Raw genomic sequence first — 24,242 nt, forward strand, 5'->3', positions numbered from 1 at the left:
CCTCACTAGATCGATAATGGTGGGTGTGGAGCAACCTCATAAACTTGGATTGGAGTACGGTTATGATTCTGACTAGAGATGAGCGAGCACCAAAATGCTCGGGTGCTCGTTACTCGGGACGAAATTATCGCGATGCTCGAGGGTTCGTTTCGAGTAACAAACCCCATTAAAGTCAATGGGCGACCCGAGCATTTTTGTATGGGACCTATGCTCCGCTAAGGTTTTCATTTGTGAAAATCTGGGCAATTCAAGAAAGTGATGGGAACGACACAGCAATGGATAGGGCAGGCGAGGGGCTACATGTTGGGCTGCATCTCAAGTTCCCAGGTCCCACTATTAAGCCACAATAGCGGCAAGAGTGGGCCCCCCCTCCCAACAACTTTTACTTCTGAAAAGCCCTCATTAGCAATGCATACCTCAGCTAAGCACCACACTACCTCCAACAAAGCACAATCACTGCCTGCATGACACTCCGCTGCCACTTCTCCTGGGTTACATGCTGCCCCCCCCCCCCCCCCCCGCGCGACGCAGTGTCCACAGCGCACACCAAAGTGTCCCTGCGCAGCCTTCAGCTGCACTCATGCCACACCACCCACATGTCTATTTATAAGTGCGTCTGCCATGAGGAGGAACCGCAGGCACACACTGCAGAGGGTTGGCACGGCTAGGCAGCGACCCTCTTTAAAAGGGGCGGGGCGATAGCCCACAATGCTGTACAGAAGCAATGAGAAATATAATCCTGTGCCACCGCCATCAGGAGCTGCACACGTGGGCATAGCAATGGGGAACCTATGTGCCACACACTATTCATTCTGTCAAGGTGTCTGCATGCCCCAGTCAGACCGCGTTTTTTTATAAATAGTCACAGGCAGGTACAACTCCGCAATGGGAATTCCGTGTGCACCCACAGCATGGGTGTCTCCCTGGAACCCACCGGCTGTGCATAAATGTATCCCATTGCAGTGCCCATCACAGCTGAGGTAACGTCCGATTAAAGGCAGGTGGGCTTCGGCCCACACTGCATGCCCCAGTCACACTGGGGTTCTTTAGAAGTGGACACATGCAGTTACAACTCCCTGTGGACCCACAGCATGGGTGGGTGCCAGGAAGCCACCGGCGGTACATAAATATATCCCATTGCAGTGCCCAGCACAGCTGATGTAACGTCAGCTTTAATGCAGGTGGGCAAAAAATTAATTGGATTACACTGTAGGCGAGGGCCCCAAAAAATTGGTGTACCAACAGTACTAATGTACGTTAGAAAAATTGCCCATGCCCAACCAAGAGGGCAGGTGAAACCCATTAATCGCTTTGGTTAATGTGGCTTAATTTGTAACTAGGCCTGGAGGCAGCCCAGTTAAAATAAAAATTGGTTCAAGTGAAAGTTTCAACGCTTTAATGATCATTGAAACGTATAAAAATTGTTTACAAAAATTATATGACTGAGCCTTGTGGGCCTAAGAAAAATTGCCCGTTTGGCGTGATTACGTCAGGTTTCAGGAGGAGGAGCAGGAGGAGGAGGATGAATATTATACACAGATTGATGAAGCTAAAAGGTCCACGTTTTTGATGGTGATAGAGAACAATGCTTCCATCCGCGAGTGCAGCCTACGTATTGTTTAGGTATCGCTGCTGTCCGCTGGTGGAGAAGAGAAGTCTGGTGAAATCCAGGCTTTGTTCATCTTGATGAGTGTAAGCCTGTCGGCACTGTCGGTTGACAGGCGGGTACGCTTATCCGTGATGATTCCCCCAGCCGCACTAAACACCCTCTCTGACAAGACGCTAGCCGCAGGACAAGCCAGCACCTCCAGGGCATACAGCGCGAGTTCAGGCCACGTGTCCAGCTCCGACACCCAGTAGTTGTAGGGGGCAGAGGCGTCACGGAGGACGGTCGTGCGATCGGCTACGTACTCCCTCACCATCCTTTTACAGTTCTCCCGCCGACTCAGCCTTGACTGGGGAGCCAGAAAGCTGTCAAAGGCCTTAGAGAGTGTTCCCCTGCCTGTGCTGTACATGCTGCCTGATCTCTGCGTCTCCCCTGCTACCTGGCCCTCGGAACTGCGCCTTCGGCCACTAGCGCTGTCGGATGGGAATTTTACCATCAGTTTGTCCGCCAGGGTCCTGTGGTATAGCATCACTCTCGAACCCCTTTCCTCTTCAGGTATGATAGTGGAAAGGTTCTTCTTATACCGTGGGTCGAGCAGTGTGTACACCCAGTAATCCGTAGTGGCCAGAATGCGTGTAACGCGAGGGTCACGAGAAAGGCATCCAAACATGAAGTCAGCCATGTGTGCCAGGGTACCTGTACGCAACACATGGCTGTCCTCACTAGGAAGATCACTTTCAGGATCCTCCTCCTCAGGCCATATACGCTGAAAGGATGACAGGCAAGCAGCATGGGTACCCTCAGCAGTGGGCCAAGCTGTCTTTTCCCCCTCCTCCTCATGCTCCTCCTCCTCCTCAACGCGCTGAGATATAGACAGGAGGGTGCTCTGACTATCCAGCGACATACTGTCTTCCCCCGCCTCTGTTTCCGAGCGCAAAGCGTCTGCCTTTATGCTTTGCAGGGAACTTCTCAAGAGGCATAGCAGAGGAATGGTGACGCTAATGATTGCAGCATCGCCGCTCACCATCTGGGTAGACTCTTCAAAGTTTCCAAGGACCTGGCAGATGTCTGCCAACCAGGCCCACTCTTCTGTAAAGAATTGAGGAGGCTGACTCCCACTACGCCGCCCATGTTGGAGTTGGTATTCCACTATATCTCTACGCTGCTCATAGAGCCTGGCCAACATGTGGAGCGTAGAGTTCCACCGTGTGGGCACGTCGCACAGCAGTCGTTGCACTGGCAGATGAAACCGATGTTGCAGGGTGCGCAGGGTGGCAGCGTCCGTGTGGAACTTGCGGAAATGTGCGCAGAGCCGGCGCACCTTTCCGAGCAGGTCTGACAAGCGTGGGTAGCTTTTCAGAAAGCGCTGAACCACCAAATTAAAGACGTAGGCCAGGCATGGCACGTGCGTGAGGCTGCAGAGCCGCCACCAGGTTACGGCTGTTGTCGCACACGACCATGCCCGGTTGGAGGCTCAGCGGCGCAAGCCAGCGGTCGGTCTGCTCTGTCAGACCCTGCAGCAGTTCGTGGGCCGTGTGCCTCTTCTCTCCTAAGCTGAGTAGTATCAGCACGGCCTGCTGATGCTTGCCCACCGCTGTGCTGCCGTGCCGCGCGACACCGACTGCTGGCGACGTGCTGCTGCTGACACATCTTGATTGCGAGACAGAGGTTGCGTTGGAGGAGGAGGAGGAGGGTGGTTTAGTGGAGGAAGCATACACCGCCGCAGATACCACCACCGAGCTGGGGCCCGCAATTCTGGGGGTGGGTAGGACGTGAGCGGTCCCAGGCTCTGACTCTGTCCCAGCCTCCACTAAATTCACCCAATGTGCCGTCAGGGAGATATAGTGGCCCTGCCCGCCTGTGCTTGTCCACGTGTCCGTTGTTAAGTGGACCTTGGCAGTAACCGCGTTGGTGAGGGCGCGTACAATGTTGCGGGAGACGTGGTCGTGCAGGGCTGGGACGGCACATCGGGAAAAGTAGTGGCGACTGGGAACTGAGTAGCGCGGGGCCGCCGCCGCCATCATACCTTTGAAAGCCTCCGTTTCCACAACCCTATACGGCAGCATCTCCAGGCTGATAAATTTGGCTATGTGCACGTTTAACGCTTGAGCGTGCGGGTGCGTGGCGGCGTACTTGCGCTTGCGCTCCAACACTTGCGCTAGCGACGGCTGGACGGTGCGCTGAGAGATATTGGTAGATGGGGCCGAGCACAGCGGAGGTGAGGGTGTGGGTGCAGGCCAGGAGACGGTAGTGCCTGTGCCCTGAGAGGGGGGTTGGATCTCAGTGGCAGGTTGGGGCACGGGGGGAGAGGCAGCGGTGCAAACCGGAGGTGGCGAACGGCCTTCGTCCCACCTTGTGGGGTGCTTGGCCATCATCATATGTCTGCGCATGCTGGTGGTGGTGAGGCTGGTGGTGGTGGCTCCCCGGCTGATCTTGGCGCGACACAGGTTGCACACCACTGTTCGTCGGTCGTCTGCACTCTCAGTGAAAAACTGCCAGACCTTTGAGCACCTCGGCCTCTGCAGGGTGGCATGGCGCGAGGGGGCGCTTTGGGAAACAGTTGGTGGATTATTCGGTCTGGCCCTGCCTCTACCCCTGGCCACCGCACTGCCTCTTCCAACGTGCCCTGCTGCTGCACTTGCCTCCCCCTCTGAAGACCTGTCCTCAGTAGGCGTAGCAAACCAGGTGGGGTCAGTCACCTCATCGTCCTGCTGCTTTTCCTCCGAATCCTCTGTGTGCTCCTCCCTCGGACTTACTCCAATTACTACTACCTGAGTGATAGACAACTGTGTCTCATCGTCATCGTCCTCCTCACCCACTGAAAGTTGTTGAGACAGTTGCCGGAAGTCCCCAGCCTCATCCCCTGGACCCCGGGAACTTTGCAAAGGTTGGGCATCGGTCACGACAAACTCCTCCGGTGGGAGAGGAACCATTGCTGGCCATTCTGGGCAGGGGCCCGAGAACAGTTCCTGGGAGTCTGCCTGCTCCTCAGAATGTGTCATTGTAATGGAGTGAGGAGGCTGGGAGGAAGGAGGAGCAGCAGCCAGAGGATTCAGAGTTGCAGCAGTGGACAGCGCAGAACTCTGGGTGATCGATAGATTGCTGGATGCACTTTCTGCCATCCACGACAGGACCTGCTCACACTGCTCATTTTCTAATAAAGGTCTACCGCGTGGACCCATTAATTGTGAGCTGACTGTGGGGACGCCAGAAACGTGCCTCTCTCCTAATCCCGCAGCAGTCGGCTGCGATACACCTGGATCAGGAGCTCGGCCTGTGCCCACACCCTGACTTGGGCCTCCGCGTCCTCGCCCGTGTCCACGTCCTCTAGGCCTACCCCTACCCCTCAGCATGCTGTATTACCAGTAGTGCAGAAACAGAACGCTGTAATTAAATGTGCCGCTTATTGGCCTGTGGTTGGAGGCTGACTTCCCTTACGGAACGCACAGCAGAGCCAGGAAACAATTTTGCGCACGCCTGTAGTGAGACGTAGGTGTGTATGACTGAGCTAGTGGAATTCACAGCGCAGAAGCAGTCAAGTGGCCAAAGGCCAGTAGTAGGCCTTAAGTATTTTGCTTCTATTTTTTTTAAAAAGCTGATACAGCAGACAGATACTGTAGGCAGCGTATAATATTATGTATACTCTTTCCCTCTGGCGGGATGACGGCGATTATGTAACAGACAGCAGATCCAGGAAACAATTTTGCGCAAGCCTGCTGTAACGCTTAGCTGCGTATTAATTAGGACTACAACCCCCAGCAGATAGATACTGTAGGCAGCGTATAATATTATGTATACTGTTTCCCTCTGGCAGGATGACGGCGATCAATTTTTTGGAAAAAGCCCACTGCGTATATAGCCTGAATATCTCTTTCCCTGCCTCACCAGTACTGCCCCTATACTCTGTACAATGACTGCAGACTGCGGACGCAATGCTCTGCACGGCCGATATACAAAAAAAAATAAATTGTGCAACACTGCTAAAAGCAGCCTCAACAGTACTGCACACGGTCAGATGTGGCCCTAAGAAGGACCGTTGGGGTTCTTGAAGCCTAAAATCACTCCTAACGCTCTCCCTATAGCAGCTCCGGCACCAGCAGCACTTTCCCTGATCTCTGTCAGAATGCATCTGTGGCGAGCCGCGGGAGGGGCCGATTTATATACTCGGGTGACACCTGATCTCGCCAGCCACTCACTGCAGGGGGGTGGTATAGGGCTTGAAAGTCGCAAGGGGAAGTTGTAATGCCTTCCCTGTCTTTCTATTGGCCAGAAAAGCGCGCTAACGTCTCAGAGATAAAAGTGAAAGTAACTTGAACATCGCGTGGTACTCGCCCCTAGTAACGAGTATCCCGAACACGCTAATACTCGAACGAGTATCAATCTTGGACGAGTACGTTCGCTCATCTCTAATTCTGACCATTGTAACTTAGCAGACATAAGTCTATCAGAGAACCAGGGTGTATGTATACCAGTACTGTTAAGGGTTTGCCCATAGAGCAGTGCAGTATACTCAGAAGACATCCCCAACAATAGTGATCCCAGCAACAATCCCTTAACAAACCAAAGTCAACAAGAGGGTATCCAATAAAAGTTATTTTTTAGACTCCTCTGTGCTAGTGATGTACCCAAAAGAGTTTCTTTGCCCATCTGTGAAATCCAGTGAAGAATAGAGGTCCTTATTCATTGTCCTGCTATCTGAAGATAGATTTTGCTTAGCAATGCTGCTCATTGCTGAATAGGGATAGGGGCTGCAGTTCAAGAGGCTCTTATTACTAAAAACATACAGAATAAGGGAATTAAACACACTTCAAAAATACATAGTTGTGTACACTGAATATTAGCTGAAAAAAGTACATTGTTTTAAAGAGGTTGTCTCGCGGCAGCAAGTGGGGTCATACACTTCTGTATGGCCATATTAATGCACTTTGTAATATACATCGTGCATTAAATATGAGCCATACAGAAGTTATTCACTTACCTGCTCCGTTGCTAGCGTCCCCGTCGCCATGGATCCGTCTAAATTCGCTCTCTTCTGGCGTTTTTAGACGTGCTTGCGCAGTCCAGTCTTCTGCCTGGTGAATGGGGCCGCTCGTGCCGGAGAACTGGTCCCGCGTCGTCATCGTAGCTCCGCCCCGTCACGTGTGCCGATTCCAGCCAATCAGGAGGCTGGAATCGGCAATGGACCGCACAGAGCCCACGGTGCACCATGGGAGAAGACCCGCGGTGTATCGTGGGTGAAGATCCCGGCGGCGCCATCTTGGAGAAGGAAGAAAGAAGTCGTCGCAGAGCGGGGATTTGGGTAAGTAATATATATTTTTTTTTAACCCATCCCTTGGGTTTGTCTCACGCCGAACGGGGGGCCTATTGAAAAAAAACAAAAAACGTTTCGGCGCGAGACAACCCCTTTAAGTCTTAAAAGTCTTGTTTGTTGCTGTTGATTTGCACACCCACTTGTGACTGTTGTCTTCTTCTGTTCCCACCATAGATATGTAGCCCTTAAGCTCCCATATTTAGGCCTCCCTAAATGCCGGCTTTTAGCACCCCTAATCATTGATGAGGAGCGCTAAACGCTCAAAAATAGAACAGACTCCACCCAAAAATTGGGAGGCCTTAGGCTGAAAGGTAAACTAAGTGAATGGTCATGTATATGTTTGCGTAACTTGGAGCAGCAAAATGGAACAGCCTGCTGACTTCTGTGGGAGTTACAGAAGCGGTGTGTCTCAGCTGAGCTCGGCTGTTTGTCATCCTGGCCTCCTCATCAGCGGTGTTGTCATCTCAGCCATGTTTAGCTGAGATGGGAGCATCCCTTTAAATATTCCTTCAAGTAATTCTAAAGTGTATTGGGGTAAGAAATGTAATATCTTGCTTCATGGCTTTATACAAACGCACTAAAGGGTTTTATGTAAATAAAGCTTGCTTGCTGTTAGACTCTCGTCACACTGGCATTCACGTCCTCCTTGGTCGCTCTGAAATATTTGATGGCAAGAACATTGCAGGTTGTTCTGTCCTTCCTCTTAAAGGAAAGTAAACAACCTCTGACTCATTAAAGTTAATGGGATGTGTCATAGCATCATGGCTTCAATTCTACAATGCATTGAAGATCTGTTTGCTTTCAGTGGCTGAAAACCTTTTGTCTTTACATACAGAAGATACAAACTTGCCAAGACCGAATACTTCTCACAAGGGACAATTCTGTAAAGTCTAGGGGTGCGTTTCCACACCGCTTATTTTCTGAAGATTTTATTGCGGATCTGCAGCAGATTTCACCCCGTTAAATCAAATTGGAGGGGTGAACTCTGCAAATCTGCACCAAATCCCCAGCAAATCAGCGACGTGTTTGAATGCACCATTCAAAATATTTTTGGGCTAAAAGACAACTTTGTCGTTCTGAAGCGTTTTAGCTACACAGGATAATGGAGATTTCTGCCACTCCTGGTGGTTTTGGCTCACATGTTACTGTAGCTGAGACTTGGTGAACCCTCAGATGTGTCAGCAGGACTAGATCAGCAGCAGTTTTTGGCTTCTAGTCATTGACAGCAGAGATTTCGAAAACTAGGAAGCATATTAGAAAATGATTACATACAGCCATGTATTTCTCATTACACCAGCCCATCTCCTCACTTTTAAAGACATATGGGTGGATTCACATGCAGGTTTTGTTCAGGTTTTTTATGCAGTTTTTGAAGTCAAATGGAAGAAGTTGTATCTGTTCTTTTTATTCTGTCTCTTCTTTTATAATCATCACCTGGTTTTGGCTTGAACAAAATCTGCAAGTGTGAACACACCTTAAGAAATACTGTAAATGCGTCTTCTTTTTTTTTTTTTTTTAAAGAAGGGCTATCTTAAGACATCCCTTGTTTTTCAAATGAAGCTGAGTTTACAACAGCCGGTTGCTGTAGGTGCAGCCTGTGATGAGCAGCTGATGTAGCCAGAGGAAGTTGTGATTGCACATACACTTCAGGTGGGTTTACATGGGACAAATGTCGTGCAGACTATGCCCCACACTAATCCCTGTGTGTCCTCGCTCCCATGCTGTTACACAGGAGCTAGTATTGCTGGCTCACTCACAGAGCAGCCAGCCGGGGGCAGGGAGGCTGCAGGAGATTTCTCTCTTCGCTCTCCCCCGCCCCTCTCCATTGAATAACATAACGGCCGTTCAGTATTGAACGACTGCTATTTACACTCAGCGATCAGCTCATCGTCCATCGTTTATGTAAATCGTCAGTGTAAATAGCGGCCGTTTAGTACTGAACGGCTGCTATGTTGCTCAATGGAGAGGGGCAGGGGAGCGAGAGGAGAGAAATCTGCACCTCCCCGCTGTGAGCTAATGATACTAGCTACTATGCAGGTGCACAGGAGCTAGTATGTGCGGGGACAAGTGTCGGGCATTGTTCGCCCGACAGTCCTACCATCCAAAAGGGCCTTTACCTGGCAGGAAAACATATGTAGCTACCCTCCGCATCGGATTCCGGCTCTGACCATGGCCAGTGACCTTGCATTCTTCTATTTTCTCCTTTTTTTTTATGTGCTGGGGATGCTCGCGGCAAGCCACCGTCAGACATGCGCAGTGCTGATTTTTCTTTTCAAAGGTTTCTTTAATCCTGATCTGTCCACAGTGTTAATTGTGAACGGGCCACGGGTCGGATGGCTTCCATTGACTTCAGTGGAAGCTGTCCATGCAGGATCCACACAAAAATTGGTCATGCTGCGCCCCCCCCCCCTTCCCCTTCCGCAAGTGGAAATTGTAATTGATTTCCGCTTGTGTGCAGGACGAATCGATTTTTCTATAGCATACTATGGTCAGTATTTGCTGTGGATCCTCGGTGCCGGGGATTCCGCAGCAAAAATCAGTCTGTGTGCAGGCAGACTACGTAATAATTGGCTGGGTCCACAAGAGTGAGAGCCAGTCTGCTATTGGCTTTCTGCGCTGACTCGTAGAAGGAAGACTTCAGCAAAGAACCCCATTTATAAATGCCATGGGATTTTTCTGTGTGCGGCGTTCTCCATGACAATAACTTTTTGCGTACTCTTGCTTGTTAACGTCCATTTAGAAACAACGATTCTCGCTCAAAGCTGTCTTTTGAGCAAGAATTGTTGGGTCTAACTGCACACACATCGTGCAATTTTCGTTAACGAGTCGTTCATCGATGACGTTTATCAGTGCCGCGTGCAGAGTTCTCAGCGGTATCCCGCTGAGGACTCATTGTTTCAGCTGGTATCTCGCTCGGAAAACACAGCCGGAGTATGAAGAAGACAGTTCCCCAGCTGTGTTCTGCATACCCTGTTTGGAGTGCTCAGCTGTATACCAGCTGTGCGCTCTGTGAACACAGCAGTAGTATACAGAAGACGGCGCTCCAGCTGTGTTCTGCATACCCCGTTCGGCGCTCTCAGCTGTATACCAGCTGTGTGCTCCAAGAAGACAACAGCTGTATGAAGAAGATAGTGGTGCTGCTTGTCTCCTGCATACACCGTGAGCCTTCATTTACACACTCATGCAAAGTGAACGCTCAAAACTGTCACTCAAACTATCACTCAACTAAGTTGCTTGGACCACCAACAACCAATTGTAATCTGTGGGGGAAAGTTTCTGTGGCCCATTTAGACGCAACAAAAATCACTCAAAGCCGTCTTTTGAGCGATTTTCATTTTGTCTAAATGCAGTGACATCATCCAGTTTTCGTGCACGAGTCGTTGATCGCTGAATTCTATCTTCCTAGAATTGAGCGATCAGCTGTTATCAGCGGAGAAGGCTGCTATCAGCCGACTGCGCTGATAAGATTCTCTGTGCCTGTGTCCTGCTGTGAATTCACAGTGGCGCAGGGGCTGTAAGTATGCAGAACAATACACCTGTTTGCTTATGCTAAACAGCTGCATGTTCGATTAGAGGCTGCTGCAGTGTCCCGCTTCCGGCTGCATAACTGTATAGTAGCTACTTGGCTACTACAAAGTATGCAAAGATGATTGCTCAAAACTGTCACTCAAACTACCATTTGAACGAGTTTTGAGCAATCATCTGTAAGTGTAAATGGGGTCTAAATGCATACAGATTATCCCTCAAATGATGTCTTTTGAGCGAGAATCGTTGCGTCTCAACCAGGCATTACATAAAACTTTTTGTGTACAGTCAACATTTCCTGTGCATTAATAAAGGAAACACACAATTGTATTGGTTTGGTTGGAAGTTCAGTGCTACAGTGTATTTGCATTTTTGACCTTGTTACATAGTTCATTCTGCTTTAGTATCTACCAAATCCATTTTGTTGTGATTTTTTTATTTTTTTTTGGCTGTAGTTTACTTAAATGTAAGCGTGTTGACTCTTCTCCAACCTTTGCACAAGATGCTTAGTCCAATTTACTGTGAGATGTAACATATGAGTCTGTTGTCCTCTCCAGCAAGTAGGAAGATCAGGTTTTATTAGTCCATAGAAGCAATCCGGTCCTTCAGAAGTCTCTTGACTTTGTTGGATAAATTTTGTGCATATATCAGTCTCCATGAGTCTTTAGATCTGTAGTCAGTGGCTTTCTTCAAGACTTATGTCTTGGTACTTACTTAACCATTATCCAACTTTCATTCTTATGTCCATCTTTAAAAAGATATATCTGAGAGTAAATATTGTTTTCTATAGATGCAGTTATAACAAAACTTCACAGTACTCTTTGTAAACATTTTAAGTATTCTCTAAGATGCTGAAAGCACTAAAATCCCATTGGACCTCTTTACCAGATAGCATGAGAAGACATCCGTTTTAATATAAGTTGGTATCCTCCAAAGCAGACCTCACAGTTTACATACATGGCTACCATGTGGGTATTGTATGTATCATCTATGTTCTCATACATGTAGCTGATCTAACCTAATGAAAGTATAGTATGCACTGAAAGACTGTGAGCACATCTTCAGACACTGGTGGTAATGAGGTGTTACTGAGTAAATGTTCTCACCCATTAGGAATCTTGCCATTAAGTATAGAGTATGTCTACTGCAGAAGACCTATCCTGGATGATTCTAGGACTTGAGAGCGGTTCAGTGCATGTAATAAGCCATGATCCCTCTGGGAACGGCTGCTCTTCTCCTGAGAATCTCATTGCCATAAGTAAAGCTCTGCGTGTATAGTTTTATTGTGATTGCCTGTCCTGTGGAGGAAAACTGCTATCACAGGCAGCGACACCGAAGTGTTGTCTGGAGTTGGAAAGCAAAAGCCAGTGTTAATGAGAAAGATGACTGTCGGGTCTAAATGTTTGCTCAGTTTCTGGGCACTTCTAGTATATTTTACATTAAAGGGGTAACCCAGGCAGACATGTTTTTGTAAATTGCTTACAATGTTGGCAACACATAAAAAAAGACATACCCTTTCATCAGCGGCTCTACCTTTCCTGCTACAACAGCAATAAAGTCCTGATGCAAGAACGTGTGACAGCTGCAATTAAAGGAATTGTCCAATCGCTGGAAAATTCTTCTATGTATAGCTCCGAATGTGTTAAAACAACAAAAAATGGTTACTCGTACCCTCTCTGGCAATCTAACATTGTAGACTCGGTGTCCGACCAGTCTTTATTTGTTTAGAAACGTCTATTGCCACCCCACTGTAGCCAGTCAGAGGCCGCTGTGGTCAGGTCGTCTTCTCCTGGTATCAATGTTCTCAGCATCTGAGTGGTGAATCCAGGGGATTGACATGTGACTACTGTGGCCTCTGATTGGCTGCAACGGTCAGGTGATATCCTTTCCTAAACCAAGACTGGTAGGACCATGGGGCTGTAGCTCTTGATCGCCAGGGGCGAGGTTGAGAGGACGGTTAAGTACAGCTTCTTTTGTTAACATATTTGCAGCTATGCAAAAAAAATTCAGACAACCCCTTTAATTATTGGCCAGTTTAAGACACTTAGTGGTCATGTGTCTGTGATGTCATTGCTGCAGCAGGAAGTAGGGAGCAGCGAGGCGCCAGGCACTGACCGAACATGCGCCGCACATGATCGTGTAAGCTAAATATGACTTCTATTTTGCCACCACTTGGAATTGCTTGCCAAAAAATTTTTCTACCCTTGATAATATTTTAACATTACTAATTTAGGTGGAAACACTGCTAGAAAATTGTTAACCTATGAAGAAGACGTAAATGTTACTTCAATGCTTTATAATAAACCTGAGACTTGTCCTACTTTGGATTCAATGACAAGAATTTTTTATTTTTTCCTTGCCAGTAGTAGTAAAACAAGTTTAGTTGTCTACCTGCCAGTCGTAATGTCCCCACTGGTCATATGCTGGGGGTTGCCTTACGCCTTTGTTATACTCGGTATTTACATTATCAATATCTTAAGTGCAAAACCGGATTAAAGAATCCATTGAATGCAGTTTATTGAATCCAGGTTTACTTTGTAGATTTCACAACACACTGGGGATTTGCTGATAGCGTCAGCTACAGTATATTGTGCCCTTTAACTAGATTTCCCAACAATAGGCTTTTTCTTACACCCCTGATACAAGATATACATGTATAGCTACAAACGTTTTTTCCCCCTAAAATAGCCGATCTCTGTAGGGTAAGTGGATATTGGGTAGTAAAGCTTTTTATACCTTTGCTGAAGCTCTATTGCATTTAGTATCTTACAGTAAATCTCCTTCGATATATCAACTCCCCGTCACATTCTATTTTACCATAGGCACATTACGTTCATACTCCAATTTGTATAGGTTTTTTTCCTGGAGGCTGTCTACCTGGGTGCCTTTCCTACCTTGCCCCCAGTATGCTGTATTTTGGGGTTACTCATGTTATTTATTGTCGTATATTTAATTACATTTACATTTCTGAAATCTATAACAATTGAAGAAATCTGAAAGTGTGGTGATACTTTTATAGAGTTATACCTGTTTGCATCATCCTGTGCACTTGCTCAACATGTTACCTTGTATTGGTTTTAATGTGTCTATGCACAGCCTCCCTTGTTTTCTGCTGTCAGGTTGTACATGTCGGCCATTCTGCAGGCAGCATATTATAGCAGAGTAGCTGAGCAATATAGTTTTGTGGGAAAAGAGTCAATGTAACTTGCATGTCCTTCACTGACATCCCTGTGCTTTCTATGCTTGGGAGTCCAGTGGGCGGTACTACTTAGAGATTGATGGCTATCTAAGTATGTGCAGTCTACAGGTCAGGTTGTCGATTGCTAATGGGACCACCCACTAGAACCTTGTGCATAAACAGTAACTTATATCTAGCACTGACTTTTATTATAAGACATCTAGCTTAATATATGGTTGCCCCTCCCCACCAGGACACTTGTTGTATGTCTCTACAAGAGAAATCTATCAGTACTTTACATATTGTCAGTGGTAGGTGATTTCTGGGAAGACATGCCACCTAATAATAAATGAGCTGCTTAAAGAGTACCTGCACTTTTTTCAAACTTTTGATTTGACAGAGTGACATCTAAAAGTTTGGATCTGTGGGATTCCTGCTGTTGAGACCCCTGCTGATCACTGAAAGCAGGGGGGCTGTCTACTCTGCCTGTCAGCTCCTCTCGCCAGCTGAGCGCAGATGCAGAATAGGTCTACAGACCTTTGTGTGCCTGCCTTCAGGTGCCGTGAGGAGCTGACAGGCAGCGAAGACAGCCCAGAGGGCACAGCGCTCAGATAATTGCTGCTGGGTGCGGCTCAAAAGCAAGACCCCACTAATCAAAACTTCTAGCATGTCACTCTGACATGTCAAAAGTTTGTTTAAAAAAAAAAAAAAGTGTAGGTAGTTCTTAAAAATAATGATAAAGAAGATATAAACTGGATGATTAAAAAAGAATGGTGCAGAAGCAAAGCTCATTTATTCATCCATGAATTGACCTACAACAGCCAGAATGACAGGACCTGAAATGAAGGGAGAGCCTTTTTTATTAATGCACCTTACATATGTTTGATGTGGGCGCTGTTGGTGACACTAGACCACCTAAAACAACTCCTCTCCACGGCAGTGGAGTCGATAAGGAGATATGATGCAGATCTGCAGAACTGGACTACATAATTGACATCTGCCCTGTCGCCTACGGCGCCCACATCAAACCTCTGTAAAGTGCATCAAAAACCTGAAAAGTTTGTCTATCTTTTTAACCTCATTCTGGCTGTTGTATGTCAGTCAATATATGAATAAATCCGCTTTACCTCTTCACCATTCTTTTTGAAGTGCCCTGTAATACTGGTACCTTTTTTTTTTCCTGTTTCAAGTATTGGAAGACTTTTTGAGTTCAGCTGGCCATAGATATTAGTTTGACCAGAAGCTGCCTGATACATGGCCAAGGAGTGCTGTTGGAGGAACATGCTCCATGTCAATCATTTATCTTTCTCCCCCCCCCCCATTCCAGTGCTTTTTCATAGACATATGCTTTTGACTGACTAAACGGACATGTACTTGTGGACTAAAAAAATACCCAGTTTTTTTCCATCTGTAAGGTAAACCTGCTTTTTATATAGAATCTCTAACGAGCCATGACTATACTCTGAGTTAGTATATGCTATGTGTTGGCTTTTGAGGTAACCCATATGGGTGATATATATTCATTTTCACCTAAAGCAAGCGGTAGGTTTTGTTTTTCTGGACGTCCCCACTTATATACCCAAACAAGGTGTAATTGCTACATCATGCATTGTCTAATTGATTTTATGGTTGGTATTGGGTGTGGGAGTGCTCCACATGTAGGGTAATAAAGTATTATAATCCAGAGAGAGAAACCTTAGTGGTGTTATATACAATACAGGCTGTGGGCGTCTTAAGAGTTAAACAGCAGGAGAAGGAACGATCACTCTATAGGGACGTCTACAGCAGCCTGTCAGTATGCAGACATACAGAAGAGCACTTTGTAGCTTGAGGTCCTACACCTATGTGTATATGACTTGTAATGAGCGAAACAGTGAACCATTCATGAGAACTGACTGGCCAAACATGATCTGTCAGGCTTTGTATAGAGTTGGACTTGAACACTTGGGAGATCACCAGAAACGAATAAATCAATAACTTTAACATTGTAATTGTAGTTACTAGAATCACAGCAGGAGGATCTATCTGTTCTCTTCATTTTGCTGTGATCTGTTTTTTTTTAAATATTTTTTTTCTATTAAAAAAACAACTTTTTTTTGCCTCCTATTGACAGTTTGTCACAAATTTAGTCAAGAACTACATACAATTATATCCTATAAACATTGATCTATGTTCGCTTTGGATGACACCAGCTATTTCATGTATCAGTAGCCCAAATGGCATATTTAATGCTTTCTTATAATAAGTTAATTCTAGTTATAAATATTTGACAGTTTATGCTCATCCCTTTTTTAATAGTGCAATACTTGGTATTTATCACGTTTTACGACAGTATAATACAAAAAGAGAAACTTTACAAATGTTGATGACATTTTATACATATCCACGAAATAGTGCAAAATGTAGCCAGCAATTAATTCAACAGTGCACCAGCCAAGTCACTTGTTACTCGGCCGATGGCCAACCGCACTATAGGTTGGGTTTATATGGAACGCTGAAGGCAACAGATCAGTGGCACTCTGATACATTGTACCATAGCCAAATCCCAAGCTCCCCATTTCAACAGAGACAAACTTTTACTAGGTTGGTAAGTTTTCACCGTCGTCAAGTTCTGCCATTCTTTATAATGGGGCTTTTACTTATAACCTTTTACTCAGTACCGTTGTAGCAGTAACAGCAACGGAGTTGGTAAGATGTTAAAGCTGGTCAAGTAATAGTTGGTTCTGGTGGATCTAGTCATTATGACACCTCAGTCAGATCTTGCCTATATTCAATGCATATAAACACAACCTTAAAGTAGTGTTCTCTGTCTCTTAGTACTTTCAGCTAGGACCGTTTCTCCTCACTTTCCAATCCTACATATAGTAAGCTCCTTGTGCCTCTTACCTCAAGTAACCTTTTCATGAGTACATTGGAAACATGCAAAGTAACAGTCACATTTTAGGACCCTGAATATCCACTCACTGGAAATGACTCTTGGATGAATCGACTCTTGTATCACAGCGTTCACTTTGTGGAATTTTTTTCCATTCCCTAGAAAAAAGTGGATGTGAAAAGATGATCTCCCCCGTAAGTAAATACATGTTGAAATGTCAATCTATATTCTAAAATGATATAGATTGTAGATGGGAAGGAAGTATGCAACCTTCTACCAAATCCAGTCTTGTGTAATGAATTGGAGACGTTGTGCATTATGGACAAGCTGAGTGCTTGATATCCAAGAAGAGAGACCTCTCAGCCCAAAAAATGATGAAATGTGAGCAGGCTGCTGATGCTCATATAAGTGCACACAGCCTTTCGGCAAGATCGTCTGGGCGAAGAACGGAGACTTAACTCCTTCGTTAACAGTAGGCACGGTCTTGTAAGCACGAGTCTGTGCCTTCTACATAAAGCAGAGCGTTCACGGCAGCCTGTGTAAATAGGGGGAACAATGGGGGAAATGGACATACCACTGTTTCCTATGTAGTGGTTGGCAGCGGATCTCTTTTGCTTGCAGGGTATGTCTTGTTATTCCAGACTGCTGCTGTGTAATGAAGCTTCGCTGCATGCTTGACTTCCTTTGTTTAGCGATAGAGTAATTACTTGATAAAATGAAGTGCATCACTCTGCACAATTGACCCTTTCGAACAGTCTAGGCTTGTCAGAAGTCTGAAGCCACATTTGAGTGCCATCATGATGGCTTCAAACTTGAGCGTGTCTAAGGTGCAGACAAAGGTATTGTCTTCCTTCAGCACAAGCCGTGTCCCATTTTCTGACTTGATGAAATATTTAAATTGGATAACATTGGAAGAAATGCTGAACTCCTCGGGAAAGCCATCCAGTCTGCTTTTAGAAACCAGGATAATGCGAGCCTTGATCTTGGCTATAAAGTCAGGGGCATTGCAGAAGATCCTTAGCCCCTGAGACCTGTCATGGTTATCAGTGATTTCTAGAAAGGTGGTTTCTCTGGCCGCTTGCTGCTCCTTCTCCCACCTCGCCTTTACGGCTTCATTCAGTGCCTTGAGCTTGAAGAAATCGGCTTCCTGAGCCAAAAGGTGGTTTTCTTGGAAGCCCTCAGGTAGTAAGAGTTCTCCGTTCCGGAGAAAGTTTAGAACATGCCTAAATAATAGCCCATCCCTGTCAATGAAGTAGTGTCCATCCGCATCAATGGGGCAGAAAATCTTCCTGCTTACCACACCTTCAAGATAGGAGTCCGGATACTTGGATAAGGTCTGCCTTTGTGTGATGTAGAGATATCCACCAACGTTAAGGGTAACTAGAACCGTCTTACAGTTTGTGCTTTGATCTCCGTCTTCGGAATTGTGACATTTGTCATCGCACTCCTTCTCCCGTCTGTTGATTCTGCGTTCCATTCTGAGCAACAGTGTGTTACGTTTGCTAGCTGGCCTCGCTCTTGTTTGGTTTCAAAGAAAAAGGGGAAAAAAAAAGTCGTATTCAGTTCTGCCACGATGATGGAATGAAAACGCTGCCAGCATTGCATGAGCTGTCAGCTCGGTTTTGCAGTAGGTGGCGTATGAGTTATGCAAACAGCGAGATATCAGCAACACAGCTGGGAGAAAAAAGCATTTGCATTTAACTGTGTAAGGGATTTGCTGGGTGGACTCTGCCCTCCACCCCCTGACGTACCATATTAGCTAGTGTCCCAGAACTGCTGTACAGTCTGTATGTATGCTTATTTCAACATGGCTGCTATTACCATAGTATATTTACTATGCCAGCAAGATCTCAAGTGTGTAATTGGAATATATTGTAAAGTGTTTTCTGTTCTGTGCCTAAGCTTACAAGTGCAAGCTATGACCCTGGACCTCTCCCGGAGGGCTTCGGAACAAATAAAATGACGCTGAGTGCAGAGGATGGACAAATGGATCATGGTCCGTAGCTGACTTATAGTATACTGACCGTTAAGAGTTTCTTCAGGGGTGGCGTAGTAACATACAAGTAGAAATGTCTAACTTTTTTTTTGTGCCCGAGGTGCTGCTTCCATTATTTATGAGCTGAGCAGCTCATTTATGGGCAGAACTGCTGTGCGATGGATGCTAAAGGTCCTGTGCTTGTTAAATCGTTGCCCACAGACATTAGCACTGCAAAACACGACTTTTCACCGCCCACGCGTACAGTATGGCTTACACACAACTGCAAAAGGAAGTAAATAGGAGGCTCGCCCCGAAACGAATGCCCCTATGGCATTATGTTGGCACACGACATCGATGGCAAATGTTGGTATGGCAATGGGGTTTGAACCTTCCCACCAGTATTTGGTTTAGGTTGTTGCCGTATGGCAGATGGAATCGGAGGGACAATCTGACAAAATGGCGGATGACCTGAACATGCTTATAAAGCAAAGGTTTGGAGTAGAATTCTTGTATGTGGGAAAAATTGCACCCATTGAAATCTGTCAACGCTTGCTGACCGCTTGTGTAGACCCAACTGTGGATGCTGGTACAGTGAAGCAGTGGGAGGCGCTTTTCAACAGTGACGATACCAAAAGAGAAGCCGTGTTGTGGATAGCCATACACAGCTGTCACCTTCCCCCCTCCATTGTTACAAAGCTTGTGTAGTCTAACATTGATCTGAAGGAATGCTGCCTTCCAATAGGTGGCACTGTGGAGATATTATTCCATCTCCCTTACTTACCACAAAGTGAAGAATGCCTTGATCAGCTCATCCACAGATTACCACCATTGAACTATGTAAGAAGCTGTATATTGGCCCCCAAAGCATTAACAACTGCCGTTTTGTGCGGATGAACTGATGGAGGCGCTCTACATTTCATCTTGTGACCGCTCTGCATGGCCATCCGGAATGTGACTTGTCTTTCAAAATGCTATTGCCACTGTTGAAACCTGCTACCCACCGCCTCGCTATACAAACCTCTATTATTTGACTACCGTAAAAGTTCTGCAAGTGTTGATGAATGTCAAAAGGGGCAATGCTTTACACCTTTGCTTTATATGGACTTCCATGTTATATGCCATTTTAATCAAACTGCTCGTCTACTGCCAACTTTCATACAGCAACAACATCTTCTGGATATTGGCGAGAAAAGCCAACATCTGCTTCTGACATTGTGTGCCAACATAATGATAAAGTCCTCTGGTGCAAGGACAAAGTCGTGACCGACTGGTAGGGTGATGTGACATTGTGCCGTTTTCTTGGCAGACTGTTTTTACGGGGTGGTTTGCCATTGCCTTCCCCAGTCACAGCGGGATGAGCAGTCTCTGCAATAGCTCTGCACTCCGTGCTAGGCTGTGAACTAGTGACGTAGCGTACATTTGCTGGCAAGAAGAAGACTGCCTGTGAATGTACATATTGTCCCAGGAAGCAGAGGAATCGGCTAGCTGGAGGGGAGGTGACCTCCCCTGGACTGTAGGAGACAGGAGAAGATAGGTGAGGTGAAGATCTGGTAAATAGACTGTCGGGGGAAGGAATAGAGGAGTATAGAATTTTTGTTTTTTAATGACAGAATCCCTTTAAGGGCTACAAAGACGTGCTGTATAAATGTAAGTATGATGTGAAGACCCTTTTTTTGTAGTTTTGTGTCACACTTGGCATCGTAATGGTCGGATACTAAATTGCTACAAGATGGTTGCTCCTGGATTCTTGCATTTCAGCCAAGAACAAGTTCACAGCGCGCTTCAGTCACCCAGCAATGGAACGATTATATGGTTAAAAGCAATTCCTGTCTACTGTATTACATTTTTGACACTTGGCCTTTATGCTGACATTAATATGAATTGCTTTGTTTTAGCTTAGAAAGCACTGAAGGTGAATTTACATTTAGTGTAGTAGAAATGGAAATCTTCCGGAGGTCTGCAGCAAGTTTTTCCCCTTTTTCTAATAATGATTACTCAGGAGAATGTTTTAAAGTTGCCTTTCGATTCAGTTCTTAACATTTAGGTGAGAGGCAGAGAAGCAATTATCAGAGGCTTTTACTCTGGAGCGTCTGGTGTATTCCTTAGTGGAAGATAAAAGCCGATGCTTAGTAAAAGCTTTAAGTTAAAGCACAGTTTTTCGAAGAAACAAGGAGCCACGGGTTTCTCAGTATTACATTAACTCTCCCAATACAATTTTTTTTTCTATTTCTTGAAGACGTAATTCTTCTTAAGCAATCCCAAATAAATTGTGTATATGTATGGCCAATGACATGGTAGATATCTCTCATTAGCTGTAAAATAGAAGTTTAATGCTTCACAGACCTGTTCTATTGCAGTTACCATGGCAACCCACAACATCTTCCTAGTCCATTTGCTGGTAGTTCTCCTTTGTGCACCCACAGCCCCATTTGTCCAGGCTATATTCCCAGTCTGGCAGGGACCTGTAGATGCTTGTCCTGCACTTGGGTTAGAGTCCTTCTTTCCCTTGTACAATTCTATGTCACAGGAGTTGACACAAGGGATTTGTTACAGTGAATGTAAAGGATGCATGTTTTTCTCTTTTACTTAGGTGAATAGATTGGCTGTAATCATTGACCTTCGTGTTTGGAATGGTCATTATAAAGAAGTATAGTTGTTGCCCGCAGCAGCCCAGCCAGTCCATTTTAAAAGATGAAGATATAAAATTAGTATAATTATAATGTGTAACTGTTCAATATATAAAACATTTAGTATTGATCCTGGCAGGTCAGCACAACCGTACAGAGACTAAGTGAAGGCTGATGGACTTATAAGATACTATGTCTCCTTGTCATGTTCTCATAGAATGTACACTGTTCTTGGATTGTATATCTGGCGTCTAGCAGCTGCCAGTTTTAATGTCCTTTTCTTTATAGCATCCAGTCGTAATATTACAGAGCTGATAAGGTAATACACTCGTCATCCCATGAATATGTATGAAGCACTTCTGCTGCCTCTTACTACAATATTCATGTATGTTCAGCACTGGGTAATCCAGCTGTCAGTGACACTGTTGGGTTAGGTCCCCTGTTCATGGGCGTTGCAAAGTCCCGCGGCAGATCTCTGCCACGGGAGCCGCCACCACACACGAATCTCCGCCAGTCACCCTAATCTGATAGATAGGCTGACCACGGAGAATTGGGGCAATTTGCAGCATGCTGCGAATTGCCCGCCGCGAGTGGAGAATCATAATGACTCTCCGCTTGTGGACACGGGGTCGGCGCTTTCCATAGCAAAGCTATGGAAAGCTTCGTCCGTCGTGATTCGCCAGCGGTTTACCGCTGGCGAAATCACGTCTGTGGACAGGCACCCTTAAAGCCTTCGCCAAATACTTAACCCAAGCAATGCTCACCAAGCTATTAGCACTTGCATGTTCAAGGCTTCGTAAACCACAAATGGATCACAGCCCCGACAAGCCTTAAATGGGTTCTGTCATAAAAAAATTCTATACTCACCTATTCCTCCCCAGGCAGTCTTCTTACTAAATCTTCTCCTTGCCGAACTTCTCCTGGCTCCTCCAGTCCACCAGGTCACTTCACCCCAAGCCAACCGGATCCTCTTCTACCTGTGACGAAGCGTACATTTCCGACATTCTGCTTCCTGCAGGTCAGTGTACCTGGTCCCTAGTGACCTAGCGTTGACTGCCTAGCAGGGAATGCTGATCCTTGGCAGCGCTGGGCCTTGCTGCTAGTGTTCCTATAGTATGTATAGCGGCGAGACCCTGCGACTGCATACTAAAGCAGGCTGCCAAGGATTCAGCATTCCCTGCTAGGCAGTGAACGCTACATCACTAGTGACCAGGTACACTGACCTGCAGGAAGCAGAATGCCTGTGAATAGCTGCTACATAACAGGAAGAGGAGGATCCAGCTGGCTGAAGGTGAGGTGACCCAGAGGAGCCAGGAGAAGATCGGTGAGGTGAAGATCTGGTAAGAAGACTGCCTGGAGAGGAATAGGTAAGTACAGATAAATAATAATAATTTTTATTTAAATGACTAAACCCCTTATACTTGGATGGCATATGCTGACTAAATCAGTGCTGTAAATTGCAGTGCTATTTTAGGTTCTTTTATGTTTTACTCCTGTGTTATTTTAGAAAACTGCTCACTACACCAATATAAGTCAGCCTTTGGGTGCTGTTATAATATAACACATTTCTGTTGTAAAGACACAAGTTGCTATTTGTGTGTTGATCCAGCTTCTTTCCACACGTTAGATGGCGTTCTTCCAGCCTACGTAGACAGTATATTATGATTGGAGTTTACTAGCACTTTTTTGTCATGTTTGTGGCAGTACAAAGGGATGTTCTGGTTTAGGAAACGCATTTAAAAACTAATCCAAATACTCTTAGTGAGTTCTGAGTTAAAGGGATCCTGTCAGGCCCTTTAAACTGTGAGCTGCAGGGTATAGTGATAGTTAATCTTATAAGTGGCAGTCTATGTATAAATAGACTAGGGGGCAATACAAGGATCTCTCCCATGATCTGACTATGTTAGTTTAGGGGTTTTGCAAATCTTTTAAAACTTTGCAGTTCTGGACTGGAGAGGAGTCCAATGAGGCAGATGTATATTCATATATGCACACTCCCATCGCTTTGCTTTTTCCTCCAGATGCTGATTGACAGGTCCTTCTGTGTTGCTGTGCATTCACAGGGGATCTGTCAATCAGCCTCTGGACGGAGGCAGAGGTAGCGTGCATATTTGAATATGCATGAGTTTTAATTGGACTTCTCTCCAGTCCAAGCCTGCAAAGCTTCAAAAGTAAGATTTGCAAAACCACTAAACCAATTGGTATAAGTGACAGACCGCTGAAATCGATATACTTTGCAGCCCGGGCAACTTAGGGGACCTGATAGATTCCCTTTAAGAAATTCAAGGTACTTCTTTACAAGCTGAAACTAAAGACTGGCACTTGAGAACCCAGTCTATCAGTGTATTCCACCATTGATGGAGAATTTTCCCTGTGGCGGGGCTGCAATAGAATGTGGCACTAGCCATCATTCTCTCCACATGTTCCAGCTGATGGAAGTGGAATCAGCAGTGGGTCACCATGTGATCAGCTTACTGTTGAAGGAACCTACTAATAATCCATTGAAACGAGAACCTGTCATCTATAACTTACAATGCCTGTACAAGTACAACATGGATAAAATATGAAAATGATGGAAAAATTGTAAGTCTTGGCAGGTTTCACCATATATTAAGGCAGGGCATAAATAACAAGTACACTCAGATGGAAAAAGACTGACTCACTGCTACCAATCATAAGAGCAGTGAAGTTATGTCTTGGCCGACAGCCCTAAAATGACAGAAATAACACAGATTCTGTCACCTGACTTTTTTTGTACATTTTCCCTTTAAAACCAAATTAGGCTAGGTTTAATTTTTTATTGTATCCAAAAGCAATTCTAACTAAATGTATGAATTTCCCCAAGCTAGAGGTGGAAGTAGACTCTCCTAGTCTTGGGAGTCCTTTCTTCACATTACTCATTTCCTCTTTACGCTTCTGCAACATTTTTTTGCTTTTAGTGCTAGCACTTTATTATTTGCTAGCATTAGGCCCAGATTAAGTTTATTTTTTATTATTTTTTTTTAATATAAATATGTCTAGTTGATACACTACTTTCTATTTTCCAGGGATGGAATTTGCGTTTTTAGAGGTTTATCTTTTCTCTCAATTTGCATAGTGTAACATAGAATGTCCATCCAGTTCAGCATATTATCCTGCATTG

General features: G+C 45.5%; 2 protein-coding genes across 2 annotated transcripts in view; one reads left to right on the forward strand and one right to left on the reverse strand.

Moving 5' to 3' along the window:
- The window catches only part of GTF2F2 (general transcription factor IIF subunit 2), a 164,101-nt gene that overhangs the window by 48,205 nt on the left and 91,654 nt on the right, over nucleotides 1–24,242 (forward strand). The gene's annotated exons all lie outside the window — the stretch shown is intronic.
- KCTD4 (potassium channel tetramerization domain containing 4) lies at nucleotides 15,947–18,000 on the reverse strand. The gene has a single exon (XM_066593250.1). The coding sequence runs from the start codon at nucleotides 17,970–17,972 to the stop codon at nucleotides 17,199–17,201; it is 774 nt and encodes a 257-aa protein (XP_066449347.1). The 5' UTR covers nucleotides 17,973–18,000; the 3' UTR covers nucleotides 15,947–17,198.

Source organism: Eleutherodactylus coqui, chromosome 1 (genome assembly GCF_035609145.1).
Source record: "Eleutherodactylus coqui strain aEleCoq1 chromosome 1, aEleCoq1.hap1, whole genome shotgun sequence".
Taxonomy (NCBI): domain Eukaryota; kingdom Metazoa; phylum Chordata; class Amphibia; order Anura; family Eleutherodactylidae; genus Eleutherodactylus; species Eleutherodactylus coqui.